The sequence below is a fragment of the Suncus etruscus genome, chromosome 5, assembly GCF_024139225.1.
Source record: "Suncus etruscus isolate mSunEtr1 chromosome 5, mSunEtr1.pri.cur, whole genome shotgun sequence".
Classification (NCBI taxonomy): Eukaryota; Metazoa; Chordata; class Mammalia; order Eulipotyphla; family Soricidae; genus Suncus; species Suncus etruscus.
The window spans coordinates 18,342,682-18,357,237 of NC_064852.1; the positions used below are offsets into that span (position 1 = coordinate 18,342,682).

Sequence of the window (14,556 nt, forward strand, 5' to 3'; positions counted from 1 at the left end):
TTTTTGACGTTTGTTTGGGGTTTCTTTATTGTTTTTTGGGGCCACACCTGGTGGTACTCAGGGATTACTCCTGGCTCTGGGCTCAGAAATCACTTCTGGAGACCATATGGGATGCCAGGGATCAAACCCATGCCCATCCTGAGACTGTGGGGGCTGTACCCTGCTCTAGGACCCCCCTGAAGCTGCCTGAGAGGACAATTTGACAAGGGAGGCCAGCACAGACAGTTTGTTCAGCTCATCTAAAGGGTCCCTCTCTCTTCTCCACAGGGCTCGCACTCCTGATTTACCTCCTAGCCCTTCCCAGCAAGTCCCTCACCTCCTCATTCATTTCCGCTGCTCTCAGGGTTTGCCCAGACCAAGACTGTCTCACCTTACAGTGCTCCAGGGTAGAGTGAAGAGCCAGCAGCTGGCTTGCTAGTCCCAGAACTGCCCACCAGAGGGCGTGCTTCCCCCACTTGTACCTTTCCTTGGCATGGGTCCCCATGGGAAGGTCGGGGACACATGGAGGGAAGGGAGGAAGTAGAGGGGGGAGGATTAGGCCTAGTCCTAGTCCAGATTTGGGGCAAAGCAGGGGTGAGGCAGCACTAGCCTGAGTGTGGGGTGCCCTGAGGCCATCTATGCCCTCTTGTTCACTCCACGGGGAGGGGGGAAACGTCCCTTGAGGGGCCCTGTCATCTACTGTCACTGGAATCCCCTCCCTCTGCACCCTGTCTTCGTCTCCTTTCAGGGGTCCCTGCTGCAGTGTCACCTCCTCCGAAATGTCTGCCAGATTGTCCCAAGCCCTCGTGGGAGTATTCTGAGCCCTGCGACTCTCCCGGAGGTGTCAGGCTCTCTTCCTTCTGTGGAGGGGTTGGGACATCTGGACACTGGTGCCCTGCTTCAAGGGCTGGCCCAGAACAGGGGCCCCCGGAGAAGGCGTGAAAGAGGGAATGTGTGGGACAGTTGAATAAATAAAGTGGGAGGGAGCACAGGAGGGAGCACAGACTTGAGAGCTGCTTAAAGTGGCCCCACCCACTCTGCGTCTTTCTGAGCCTCAGTTTTCCTGTCTATGCTGTGGGGAGAATAATGGCCTTAATATGTGCGTGAGGTGTGTCCAGCTAGAGGCAGCCAACCCTGGGACAGACGCCCTGCAGACCTCTGTGACTATACCTCTGTGACCCTGGGCCGTGGATTCAGGAGTGCCAGTGACCAGATGCCCCACACAGCCTTGACAGAACCCTTATATTCCTGAGCTGACTTGCGCCCTGCTGAACAGCTTGGCAGACTCAGGCCAAACTCCTGTTGGGCAATGAAGGTGTCCCTGACTGGGACACCAAATAGTGCCATGAAGTGCCCTCCAGGTAACTTCCACATTCTCCCATGTGTCATCAGTACCCCCAGGTGGGTGCTTCTCTCTGAGCTCAGCTCAGTCCTAAATGAACTCGATCTTTGTCAGCTTTAAAAGGGCTCATTCAGCACGTCTGAGCCTTCCTTCCTTCCTTCCTTCCTTCCTTCCTTCCTTCCTTCCTTCCTTCCTTCCTTCCTTCCTTCCTTCCTTCCTTCCTTCCTTCTTTTGGTTTTTGGGTCACATCTGGTGTGCTCAGGGTTCCTCCTGGCTTTCCCCTCAGAAATCACTCCTAGCAGGCATGGGAGATCACATGGGATGTCTGGATTCAAACCACCATCCACCCTGGATCGGCTGCTTGAAAGGCAAATGCCCTACCACTGTGCTATCTCTCCAGTCCCTGAGGAGTGACTTCTGAATGCAGAGCCAGGGGTAACCCCTGAGCATCGCTGAGTGTGGCCTAAAAAGCCCCCCCCCCAAGAAAAGAAAGCCTTCCTGGGCCCCCTGCCTGGGGACAATGGGGTGCTGGGACAGTGGGCTGGACACCTGAGAGCTCAGCCTGAACCCTGCCCCAGTCTTTCTGTGGCCCCTTGGAGCCACAGATGCTACCCCTATCCATACCCCCATCCACCTCCCATCTGCTCCCCCCATCTGCTGCCCTTAGGCTCCCCTCAAATCTCCCCAACTGGATCACTGATAGAGAGGATCCAGCCAGAGGCACGTGTGTGAGATTCCAGCAAAAGTGTGGACCAGACAGCTGGTGGCCTGGCCTCAGGGTCTAACCTCAGAGTTCGGACAGGGGAAACTGAGACTTTGTGCGTGGTGTGTATGTGTGTGTGTGTGTGTGTGTGTGTGTGTGTGTGTTTATGTGTTTATGTATTAGGGGCACTAGTCTGTGCATCTGTGTGGCTTGGTGTAGCTACATGTATGTGTGTGCATTTATATTTGCATATATGTGTTTGTCCTCATTGATGTGTTTTGTATCTGTTTGCATTTGTGTGTATCTGATCACTACTAGTGTGTGCATGTGTGTACGTTTGTTGCATTTCACCCTTAGGACGGGCTTGGATGGAGAAGCATGGAGGCCTTTATTCTTAGGCCATGACCACATGGCTTCATCCCCCATCAACCGGTGGGTCTGGGGTCCAGGAAAGCGACGGGTATTGACTCACTCACAGGCAGGCTTCAGGAAGCATCAACTTTATTCATGCCCTATCCACCACATGTGTGGCCTATATCAGAACCTTTTAAGCATTCAGCCATTCTTAGCTAGCCCTGCCTCTTAACTCCTTTCAGCCATCTTCCCTTTGACCTCCATGCTGGCCAAAGACCAAAAGACCCTAATCCCCTCTAGTCAAAGCCTTATCTACCTTTTCCAAGACCCCTCCCAGGAAATGGGCGGGGTCTTGCAGGTAAGGTCAACTTACCTAGGAAGAATGGGGGGGATGAGGCTTCATACATTTGTCTTCATTCATTCTCTCTCTCCAGACATTGCCGGGACAAACCCAGGGCCTTGGCCCAGTCCAAAGACCCATCTTTTTGTTTGTTTGCTTGTTTGTTTGTTTTTTGGGGCTACACCCGGTGACACTTAGGAGCTGGCTATGCGCTCAGAAATCGCTCCTGGCAGGCTTGGGGGACCATATGAGATGCTGGGGATCAAACCCAGTTCCATCCAGGGTCAGCTGTGTGCAAGGCAAACACCCTACAGCTTGCACCACCACTCTGACCCCACAGACCCATCTTCAATGACCGCTTAGTCCTGCTCGCTCCTCTGGGGCCCTCCTCTTTGGACCCTTCACAGCAATCTAGAGAGCTGATCGCCTCCCTCAGCAAACCACTTCCTCTCTGGGCCTCAAGTTCCCACATTGTTCAGCCAAGTGCCCTGGCCCCAGGGACCTGTACCTCTGGCCAACCTGCAGCAGAGGGACCTGCAGGCGCAAGGGAGCGATGCCGCCATCTGGTGGACAATGGGGAACATGACGGTGGAAGGAGCTCGTGGGCTATAGTGGGGATGGAGCCTGTGTGGGATGGGAGGGGGGTATGTGTTGTGTGTGTGGGTCTTGCTGGGGGTGCAGGAAGCAACGCCTTACCCCTACCCCTTCCTTGTCCCCCAGGCTGAAGCTGAGGACCCACTTCACTCTAGAACAGTGCTCGAATCTTGCCCTGCCTTGATTTCCCCATGAACATTATTCACTATCTACAAACGCTGGGAGGCATGAAGGAGTTACGGAGCCCACACACATGTGTGTACATTTCTGTGTGTGCATTTTGCGTGCGTGCACATGTACCTGCGTGTGCATTCCTGCGTGTACCCGTGGCCTCCCATCATGCAAGGTAAGAGCTTTACTACTCAATGACATCCCTGGCCCTGCCATCTTTTGTTTAATTTATAAATATTATAAATATTAGTATTTGAAATCGTGGCAAAACATCACCCGTTCCTTTCGGACAGTTTGTTGGACGGGTGCCTTAGACTAGGCCAAACTGCCAGAATTTCTACTCAAACATGATTTGTGATGTTTCTGTGAAGGAATTCTTTAGACCGCGAGGTAGGTGGGCTGCATCTCAGTAGTTGAAGATGCCTGCTGTAAGAAAACCTATTCATTCCTTTCAAGAAGGGAGGGTGCATGTGGTTTATGGGAGAGGAGCTGTGTTCTGGATTTTTCGTAAAATCAGAAAGCTCCTCTAACTGTGGAGAAAATAATGAAGGAGCTGGGCTGGTGCTATGGCGGCTCAGTGGGTTTCCTAAGCTTCTTTCCACTCATTGCTGGGTTTCTGGCCACCTGCATTGACTGTTTTGTTGTGTACAGGGAACAGAAAGGAAGAAACAGGCAGCAGCAGCTGTGATGTGACTCCTGCCCTAACGGGAGTTTGCCAAAAGGGTCCCTTACAGATCAGCGCCAGGATCTCCCACTGTCAGGTTCCATGAGCAGACTCAGACCCTTAGAAAAGCTACAAACACAACCCAAAACCATTTGGCCAGAAGAGGAAGAAAAGTTATCAGGTACACATTTGATTTTTATATTCCTTGTTTTCTGTTACCCTCAATAAGCAAATTGCTTTTTTGGTTCTAGGGAAGGGAGAAGAAGGAGGAGGAGGAGGAAGAGATAAAGGAGAAGGAAAAAGAGTTTTTTGGTTTTTTTTTTTTTGACCACACCCAGTGACTCTCAAGGGTTACTCCTGGCTCTGCTCTCAGAAATTGCTCCTGGCTTGGAGGACCATATGGGACGCCAGGAGATCTAACTGCCATTCGTCCTGGGTTAGCCGCATGCAAGGCAAACGCCCTAGCACTGTGCCACCACTCCAGCCCCAGAAAAAGAGATTTTTCAACTGCCTTTGGACTTGAACAGAAACTGCTCTTGTCTTGGCCACTGACCTCCCTGCGGACTGGGCTCTGCCAGCATCTAAAATTGCACAAGGCCGGGCAATAGCACAGCAGTAAGGCATTTGCCTTGCACACAGCCAATACAGGATGGACCCCGGTTCGAATCCTGGCATCCCATATGGTCCCCCGACCCTACCAGGAGTGACTTCTGAACACAAAGCCAGGAGTAACCCCTGAGAACTGCCGGTGTGACCCAAAAACCAAAAAAAAAAAAAAAGTGCACAAAACCGCTCTTTTTTTATTGTTGTTCTATTTCTGTTTGGGGGCCACATCTGGAGGTGCTCAGGATGTACACCTGGCTCTTCACTCAGAGATCACTCATGGTGGGGATACCAGGGATCTAATCAGGGTTGTCTGCATGCAAAGCAAGCACCTGCCCTGCTGTCCTGTCGCTCCAGCCCTGGCCCTTCCCTTCTACCTCCACCAGGGCCAGGCTCAGCTGTTCCCAGTGGAGACTCCTATGCTCTACTCCTAATAAATGAGGAGGCAGCATAATAGATTCCATGTGCATCTATGTATAGGAAAATTTCATGACTTCATCTCTCCTGATGGCTGCATAATATTCCATTGTGTATATGTACCACAGTTTCTTTAGCCATTCACCCGTTGAAGGGCATCTTGGTTGTTTCCAGAGTCTTGCTATTGTAAATAGTGCTGCAATAAATATAGGTGCAAGGAAGGGATTTTTGTATTGCATTTTTGTGTTCCTAGGGTATATTCCTAGGAGTGGTATAGCTGGATTGTATGGGAGCTTAATTTCCAGTTTTTGGAGGAATCTCCATATCACTTTCCATAAAGGTTGGACTAGACGGCATTCCCACCAGCAATGAAAAAGAGTCCCTTTCTCTCCACATTCCCGCCAGCACTGAGTGAAATAAGTCAGAGAGAGAGAGAGAGAGAGAGAGAGAGAGAGAGAGAGAGAGAGAGAGAGAGAGAGAGAGATATGCAGAATGGTCTCACTCATCTATGGATTTTAAGAAAAATGAAAGACATTCTTGCAATAATTTTCAGAGACAGGGGCCGGGCAGTGACGCTAGAGGTAAGGTGCCTGCCTTGCCTGCGCTAGCCTTGGACGGACCACGGTTCGATCCCCCAGCGTCCCATATGGTCGTCCCCCCAAGCCAGGAGCAACTTCTGAGCACATAGCCAGGAGTAACCCTGAGCATTACCAGGTGTGACCCAAAAACCAAAAAAAATAAAAATAAAAAAAATTTTGTTCAGAGACAAAAGAGATGAGGGCTGGAAGATGCAGCTCACAACATGAAGCTCACCACAAAGAGTGATGAGTGCTGTTAGAGAAATAACTATATTGAGAACTATCCTAACAATGTGAATGAATGATGGAAGTAGAAAGCCTGTCTTGAGTACAGGCGAGGGGTGGGGAGGAGGGAGATCTGGGACATTGGTGATGGGAATGTTGTACTGGTGAAGGGGGGGGGTGTTCTTTACATGACTGAAATCATACAACTACAATCATATTTGTAATTATGGTGTTTAAATAAAGATTAAAGGCCAAAATTTAGGCCAAGGTTATTCCTTTCCATGCCTCTCATATTTTGGTGGGCCTATGCAAACAACAATTGCCACCCTAACACCATTTTTACTGTGCTCCTTTGACTCTAATCCTTAAAACACACCCACGTAAAATTTGAGGTTAACTTAAGCTAATATGCATGTACATGGAAATGTAAAAAATACTATGCCTCTAATGTTTAAGGAGTTACGTAAGTTTGATGGCTTTAGATTGCTTTGTGTGCTGTTAAGAAATATTATAATGTGCTACAATCTGGGGACTTGAGGGACAAAGTAATTGCACATGGATTCTGTTTTATTTATCTTAACATTCTTTGGCTGAAAGTTCAAAGTTAAGATATCAGCAAGGGGGGCCCGGAGAAATAGCACAGTGGCGTTTGCTTTGCAAGTGGCCGATCCAGGACCAAAGGTGGTTGGTTCGAATCCCGGTGTCCCATATGGTCCCCCGTGCCTGCCAGGAGCTATTTCTTTTGTTTTTTTTTTTTTTGTTTTTCTGTTTTTTTTTTTTGGTTTTGGGGTCACACCCGGCAGTGCTCAGGGGTTACTCCTGGCTGTCTGCTCAGAAATAGCTCCTGGCAGGCACGGGGGACCATATGGGACACCGGGATTCGAGCCAACCACCTTTGGTCCTGGATCGGCTTCTTGCAAGGCAAACACCGCTGTGCTATCTCTCCGGGCCCTCCAGGAGCTATTTCTGAGCAGACAGCCAGGAGTAACGCCTGAGCACTGCCGGGTGTGACCCAAAAACAAAACAAAACAAAACAACAAAAAAAAACAACAAGATATCAGCAAGGGGACTTCTTCTGAGAATTATGTTATGGGTGATTGTCCTTCCACTGTAACTTTACCTTGTCCTCTTTCTTTGCATCTTTTGTTCTCATAACTCAAAATAAAAAAATTAAAAAAATTAAAAATAAAAATAAAAATAAATAAATAAATAAATAAATAAATAAATAAATAAATAAATGAGGAGGCAGGCCAGTCTGGTGAAGAATAAGGAGCTTTGTGATTTTCCTGGACTCTAGGCATTTCCTCTGCTTGAACCCAAGAGTCTGCTTGAATGTCAGAGGCCCCCACCTCCACACACACAACTCTTACACATCATATTTTATGGGGGGAAGATATTGAAGAGTTGCCAGTTCATGGCACCGGAGTTTCAGTTCTGCAAGATGCAAAACGCCATGGACATAGAGGATGGCGTTGGTGGCCTAGCACTGTAAGATGCTGAACACATTGAGCTGATGCTTAGAAATGCCTCAAGGAGGCGCTGAGGAAGTGGCTTAGTGGCCTGGAGCACAGGCTGTGTGTGCAGGTATGACCCATGACATCACAAACACAAACACAGAGTTTGGAATGACCCCTAGTCCCCTAGCACCACTATGGGGTGACACCTATCCAGAAAGGGAGACCACACTGTATCTGTGCTCAGACTCAAGCTTCCCACTTCCTGCAAAGCATCTGCTCTTGCCCATTGACTTATCTCCAGGCTTAAACTGTTCTTTTATTTTATTTGGTTTTTGGGCCATACCCAGTGTCGCTCAGGGGTTACTCCTGGCTATGTACTCAGAATGCACTCCTGGCTTGGGGGACCATATGGGATGCTGGGGGATTGAACCGAGGTCCATCCTTACTCTTACTGCTTGCACCACTGCCCCGGTCCCATAAACTGCTATTTTAATTAAGGAAGAGTGACTGGAAATTTTTTGGGTCACACCCAGCAGTGCTCAAATGCTCTAAGCTCAGGAATCACTCCTGGCAAGCCCAGTGAGTCCTATTGGATGCTGGGGATCAAATCCAGGTCAGTCACCTGTAAGGCACTGTACTTTTTCTCCAGCTCCCCCAAATTATTTTATTTTATATTGGTTTTGGTTTTTGGGTCATAACTGGGGGCGTTGAGGGGTTACTCTTGGCTCTGTGCTCAGAAATCACCCCAACAGGCTAGGGGGACCATATGAGATGCCGGGACTCGAACCACCATCCATCCTGGGTCAGCCGTGTGCAAGGCAAAAGCCCTACGCTGTGCTATCTCTCAGCCCCCTCAGAATAAATGTAAAGGAGGGGGCAGAGTAATAGCAAGGAGATAAGGTGTTTGCCTTACATGCATAAGGATGGTGCTTCGAATCTTGGCATCCCATTTGGTCCTCTGAGCCTGCCAGGAGTGATTTCTGAGTGTAGAGTCAGGAGTAACCCTGAGCACTGCTGGGCATGACCCAAAATCCAAAAAAAATAAAATAAAAAATAAAAATAAATGTAAAGGGGATCAGAGAGATAGCGCAGCAGGTCCAGGGCATTTGCCTTGCAAGAGGCCAACCCAGGAGCAATGGTGGTTTGAATCCCAGCATCCCATATGATCCCCCATGCCTGCCAGGAGCGATTTCTTTTTTTTTTTTTTTAGTTTTGGGTCACACCCGGCAGCGCTCAGGGGTTACTCCTGGTTCTCTGCTCAGAAATCACTCCTGATAGGCTCAGGGGACCATATGGGATGCTGGGATTCAAACCACCATCCTTCTGCATGCAAGGCAAATGCCTTACCTCTATGCTATCTCTCCGGTCCCTCCAGGAGCGATTTCTGAGCAGAAAGCCAGGAGTAACCCCTGAGCACCAGTGGGTGTGACCCAAAAATAAAAAAAAAGAAGTAAAGGCATTTAAATAATTAGAATTTCATGCTGAAACACATGTAATAGTAATTAGAAATGCATGTCAGACTCTTTGCATGTCATTTCCTTCAAAGAGATGCTTGGTCATAATAAACTATTGGCTATTTTATCCTTGCATCAGTGCTAATGAATAAAGACACTTTACTCTGCTTTCTAAATTGCTGTTATCACTTTTTTGTTTTGTTTTGCTTTGGTTTTTTAGGCTACACCCGGTGATGCTCAGGGGTTACTCTTGGCTCTGCACTCAGAAATCGCTCCTGGCTTGGGGGACCATATGGGACTCCAGGGGATCAAACCATGGTCCGTCCTAGCACCTTTATCACCTATTTTTGCACTTTCTCCTAGAATTGGCTAACTTATGAAAACGGATTAATTTTTTATTTTTGGGTCACACCCAGTGGCACTCAGAAATCGCTACTGGCAGGCTTAGTGAACAGGATGGGCTGCCGAGAATCAAACCCAGGTTCGCCCTGGGTCTGCCGGCAAGGCAAATGCCCTACCTCTGTGCTATCTCTTTGGACCCTATGTTATATTAAATGATGTTATTTTACATTGTGTTACGTTGTGTTATAGTATGTTGTGTAATGTTATGTAACGATGTGTTATGTTATGTTATATTATGTTATGCTATGCTATGCTATGTTATTTTATGTTCAGGGGACCTTCCTATGCAGTGACTCTGATGGAAACCACGGTCAGGAGCGCTTCTGGGGGACAGGGCAGGGCTTGAGGACCTTTCTGAGCCTTTTCCTTTGGAAAGGGCACGCTCAGCGGTTGGCACCGAGCGCTCTGCAGCACTCGCCATCTCCCACTGGCCGGACAGGACAGGGCAGGGCGCGTGCTCCCCTTTCCCGGCCTAGGCCTAAAAGGTGGAGAACAGTCCTGGCTGGGGGTGAAAGGGGCAGAACTGGCATCTCTAGGCACGGCAGAGCCTCTGCAGGGCACTCCCGGGCCTGTCCGCCAGGCGGGGTCTGCGTCCAGGGACTGTCGGACGGACAGACGGACGCGCGGTGGGTCCCTCCCCTAGTCCCGCCCGCAGCAGGGGCGGGTCCCCGGCACCCCAGAACCCAGACCCGAGCCGGGCACAGTACGCAGAGCGCGCGCGGGGTCTCCGAACTCGAGCATGGCTGCCGGCGCACGGCTGTGGGCGCTCCTGGCACTCCTGGCACGGCTGGCACAGCTGGCACAGCTGGCACGACGGGCGGCGGGCATGGGCGCTTGTTACGACGACTCGGGGAGGCCTCAGCGCTGCCTCCCCGAGTTCGAGAACGCTGCGTTCGGGCGGCCGGTCCTGGCCTCGCATACCTGCGGGTCGCCCCCCGAAGACTTCTGCCCGCACCTGGGCACAGCGCAGGGCACCGGGGCGCAGTGTGCCCGCTGCGACGCCTCGGACCCGCGGCTCCATCACAACGCGTCCTACCTCACCGACTTCCACAGCCAAGAGGAGAGCACCTGGTGGCAGAGCCCATCCATGGCCTTCGGGGTGCAGTACCCCAACTCCGTCAACCTCACCCTGCGCCTGGGTAAGCGCCAGAGGGTCCCCAAGACAGTCATCAGGCACTGGATGGAGCCCTTGGGGTGGAGGGAGGCACCCAGGACCGAGACCTGGGGTGACAGATGCGGGTGGGGAAGCTGAGAGGGGCAGCAGAACCCCCTCCATCCTGAGCTGAGACTTCAGGAAGTTTTGGGGAGAGGGTGGGAATGTAACCTTTAAAACAGACCAATTTACTCTCTAGGGCGCGGCGCTCCTGTTCATCCTGGGGTATCTGGTCGGTCTCTCTGTCCAGGTTCCTTTCTGGGCACAGAAGCACGCTTTTTCCTACTTTGGGGGAGCACATGGCGCTGCCTCTGCCCATCCTGGGCATCAGAACCCAATTGGTCCCCACTGTCCTGTTCCCTGCCCATTCAGCCCCTTCCAGCATCTTCTCTGCACCTTCTCACTGTAGAAAACGGTTTTATTCACCCATACTTCTCCTCTGGGATCTGGATTCTTCCTAAACTTTAAAAATTGGTTTTAAAAAAAGAAAAACCAAAAACCTCTTTTGAGGGGCTGGACTGATAGCACAGCGGGACGGGCATTTGCCTTGCACGTGGCCGACCAAGGTTCTATCCCCAGCATCTCATATGGTCCTTCCAAGCCTGCCAGGAGTGATTTTGGAGCACAGAGCCAAGAGTAACTCTGAGCACCACTGGGTATGCCCCCAAACCAAACCAAACACAAACTAAAACAAAAAACCTTATGACTGTTAATCCTGACCTGGGGCTATTTATAGCCTGATTTGTCCCTGAATATTTGTACTTTTTTTTTTTAACCGACATTTTCTCAGAGTCCTGCCTGCAGCTGGACCCTCCACTGTCCACACAGACTGGGCCAGGATTTGACCCATTCTGGGCACTGGCCAAAGCACCCACATCCCAGGCAAGGAGCTTGGAGCAGGGGCTGTGAAGGCACCATTAGGCAGAGGGGGCCAGTGCTTGGGCCAGCAGTGCCCAGCCTCACCCTGAGTGTCTGGCTATGGGAGCACTGGGAAAGGAGGGGGGAGATAGGGTGTGGCCACTCTGGCACCCCACCAGCAAGCCAGGGCTCCCCAAGGCTGTCCCTTTGTCCCTCGAACCTCTAGGTGGGATGGACTGCCCTGTGGGGCGGGGTCTCACCCAGGACAGGAAACGGGGGAGGGAGATGAGGAGCTGTCGGCTGGGGCTGGCGGGACCCCAAGGCCACAAGGAAGGAATGTGGGACAGGGGTGTGTGGGAGAGACACGCTGTTCTGCACAGAGGGTGCAAGTTAGGCTGAGGGGATATGTGAGTACAGGGACCACAGGGGCAGGCAAGGGGCTCCTGGTCAGGGTGGGAAAAGCCCACAGTGGTGGGAATGGGGGGGCTGCTCCCATACCTGACGCAGGACTTGCTCCTTCGTGTAGCTGGGTGTTGGGGAGGTGGGGAGGGTGCGATTCACTCACACGCTCTTACACACACTCATTCCATTCACACGCTCACACGTTCCTTCCCACCCACTTACTCCTCCTCACATTCAATCACATCCTTTTATTCTTTTTTTTTTTTTTTGAGGGTCACACCCTATGGCGCTCAGGGGTTACTCCTGGCTCTGCGCTCAGAAATAGCTCCTGGCAGGCCACGGGGGATCATATGGGATGCCAGGATTGGAACCACCATCTGTCCTGGCTTGGCTGCGTGCAAGGCAAACGCCCTACCACTGTGCTATCTCTCCGGCCCCTCAACACACACTCTTACACACTTCCTCATTCCTGTTTACACTCATTCACCTGCTCTTCCACACCCAGACGCTCATTCCTTCTCACACACCCGTTCGTGGACTTGCACATATGCTTACCCACAACATAGTTCTCACACACGTGCTTATTCATGTTCACATAATATACTCACACATGGTCACACGCATGGACTCAAACATTCATTTATGTGTACACATGTGGATCCAGTATGCTCATACATGTTATATGCATGAACGCCATACATTCGCAATAGACTCACATACACTCATTTATATTCACACACGTGGACTCAATACCCTAACACGGACTCGTTCCATGTGGACTCACGACCCCCCCTACAACACACCCACAGTCTGCACTTGCCCCTGGGGGTGCAGCTCCAGCCCCCCTTGGAGCATCAGAACCAGGGGGATGTCAATGGCCTGACACCCACTTGCAGCAGCTGCCTCTGGGATCTGAGTGGCGACCAGAGTTGGGGTGCAGTTCCCTGACTCGGGTTGGCCCTGAGCAGTGACCACCCCTGAGAGTGACCAGCATTGTCACAGTTAAGGCTGAGGTTCCCCTCGAGTGGCCTCAACCTCAGGGACCGAAGGGCGTGGGCCCAGCTGGCTCCCGAAATGCACCTGGCCCTGGGCCCTGCTTCCACCCGCCCCGAGGAACGCAGAGACCCGCAGAGGCTGCACCCCTGGCCCTAGGGGTCCTGCGGGGCTCCAGGCTAAGCCCAGCTTGCGTAATATGGGATCAAGGCTAGCCAGACTGTTGGGGTGTCCTAAGGTCCTGAGCGCCTAGCTAAGTCCTCTGAGCTTCTGGCCACCTTGGATACTCTGTGCCCCCTTCATGGTGGTGTCTCCAGCCACCTTGAATGCTCCATGCCCTGCTCATGGTGGTGAGGGAAGTGGCTGTGCGCAGGGCCTCTGGGGGGCTGGGAAGAGGGGCCATGGGCAGCCCAGCCAAGGTTACTGCTTTCCCAGCCCCCCAGAGTCGCAGACATCTGTTCTAAATCCCCCCAGTCTTCCTGTCGGATGAAAGGCAGCAGCGGGGTCTGGCTGCTCCCAGTCTGGGCTGCCACTGAGGCCTGGGAAGGCCTGGGGTGGGGAGGGAGAAGGTAATGGTAGAGGGGAGGGAGAGAGGGGATGGGGAGGAGGGCTCTGAAGTTGGGGCATCACAAGCCAGAGCCCTGCTGTGTTGGCATCTCCCCAGCCCGCATGATATAATCTTTGAGAGGTGGGGAAACTGAGGCTCTGGAGATGAAGTTGATAAGCCCTGACCAGAATCCTCTCCCCCTCTCCTCAAACCCTGAACATCCAAGGTGCTACCAGAAGGAGTGTTTGGCTTCTGGCTTCTGCACCATCTTTGATTTTTTTTTTTTTTTTTTGGCTTTGGGACGCACTAGAAGTGCCTGGGGAATGGGGAGACTAGGGGGCTGTTCCCGGCTCTGTGCTCAGGAGCACCCCCAGGGTGCTGGGGGGTCTGCAATGCTGGGGATAAAAGTAGGCCTCTACCTGCCAAGTGCACCCTCCAGCCCTTGGAGCCAGAAAAGTCTTATTTAAGAATCTCTGGGGGGGCCCAGAGAGATAGCACAGTGGTGTTTGCCTTGCAAGCAGCCGATCCAGGACCAAAGGTGTTGGTTTGAATCCCGGTGTCCCATATGGTCCCCCGTGCCTGCCAGGAGCTATTTCTGAGCAGACAGCCAGGAGTAACCCCTGAGCACCGCCGGGTGTGGCCCAAAAACCAAAAAAATAAAAAAGAATCTCTGGGGCTGGAGAGATAGCATGGAGGTAGGGTATTTGCCTTACATGCAGAAAAATGGTGGTTCGAATCCCAGCATCCCATATGGTCCCCAGAGCAATTTCTGAGCATGGAGCCAGGAGGAATCCCTGAGTGCTGCCAGGTGTGACCCCCCCCCCCCAAAAAAAAAAAGAAAGAAAGAAAGAAAATAAGAATCTCCCAGAGGGGCACAGTAGCAGGGCGTTAGCCTTGCCTGCGGCTAACCCAGAATGGACCGCGGTTCAATCCCCAGGCATCCCATATGGTCACCCAAGCCAGGAGTGATTTCTGAGCAGAGCCAGCAGTAACCAGTGAGTGTCACTGGGTGTGACCCAAAAAGCAAAAAAAAAAAAAAAAAAAATCTCTCCCAGAAGCACAGAAAGACTCTTGAGTTCCGCAGTGCTGCTTTCACAGGAGGGAGGAGAGACCCCGACTTCCTGTCCATGAAACTTCTGTATGTTTCAAGCCTTGGACTCGAACCCTTTTCCAAGCAGGCTGGCTCAGGGTGAGGTGAAGGGCATTCAGCCTTGTGGGGTTGGACCTGAAAAGCAGAAGCACGCCCAAAGTCCAGACAGTCAAAGGAACAGATCCCCCAAAGCCTGTGCCTCCAGATCCCTGTGTCCCCAGATTCCATTG

General features: G+C 51.7%; 1 protein-coding gene across 1 annotated transcript in view; it reads left to right on the forward strand.

The window, feature by feature from the left end:
* Window positions 1-10,022: 10,022 nt before the first annotated feature.
* The window catches only part of LAMC3 (laminin subunit gamma 3), a 65,057-nt gene continuing 60,523 nt past the window's right edge, over window positions 10,023-14,556 (forward strand). Inside the window, exon 1 of the mRNA XM_049772814.1 lies at window positions 10,023-10,422. Within this exon, the coding sequence (XP_049628771.1) occupies window positions 10,023-10,422 (400 nt within the window). The remainder of the gene's footprint in view (window positions 10,423-14,556) is intronic.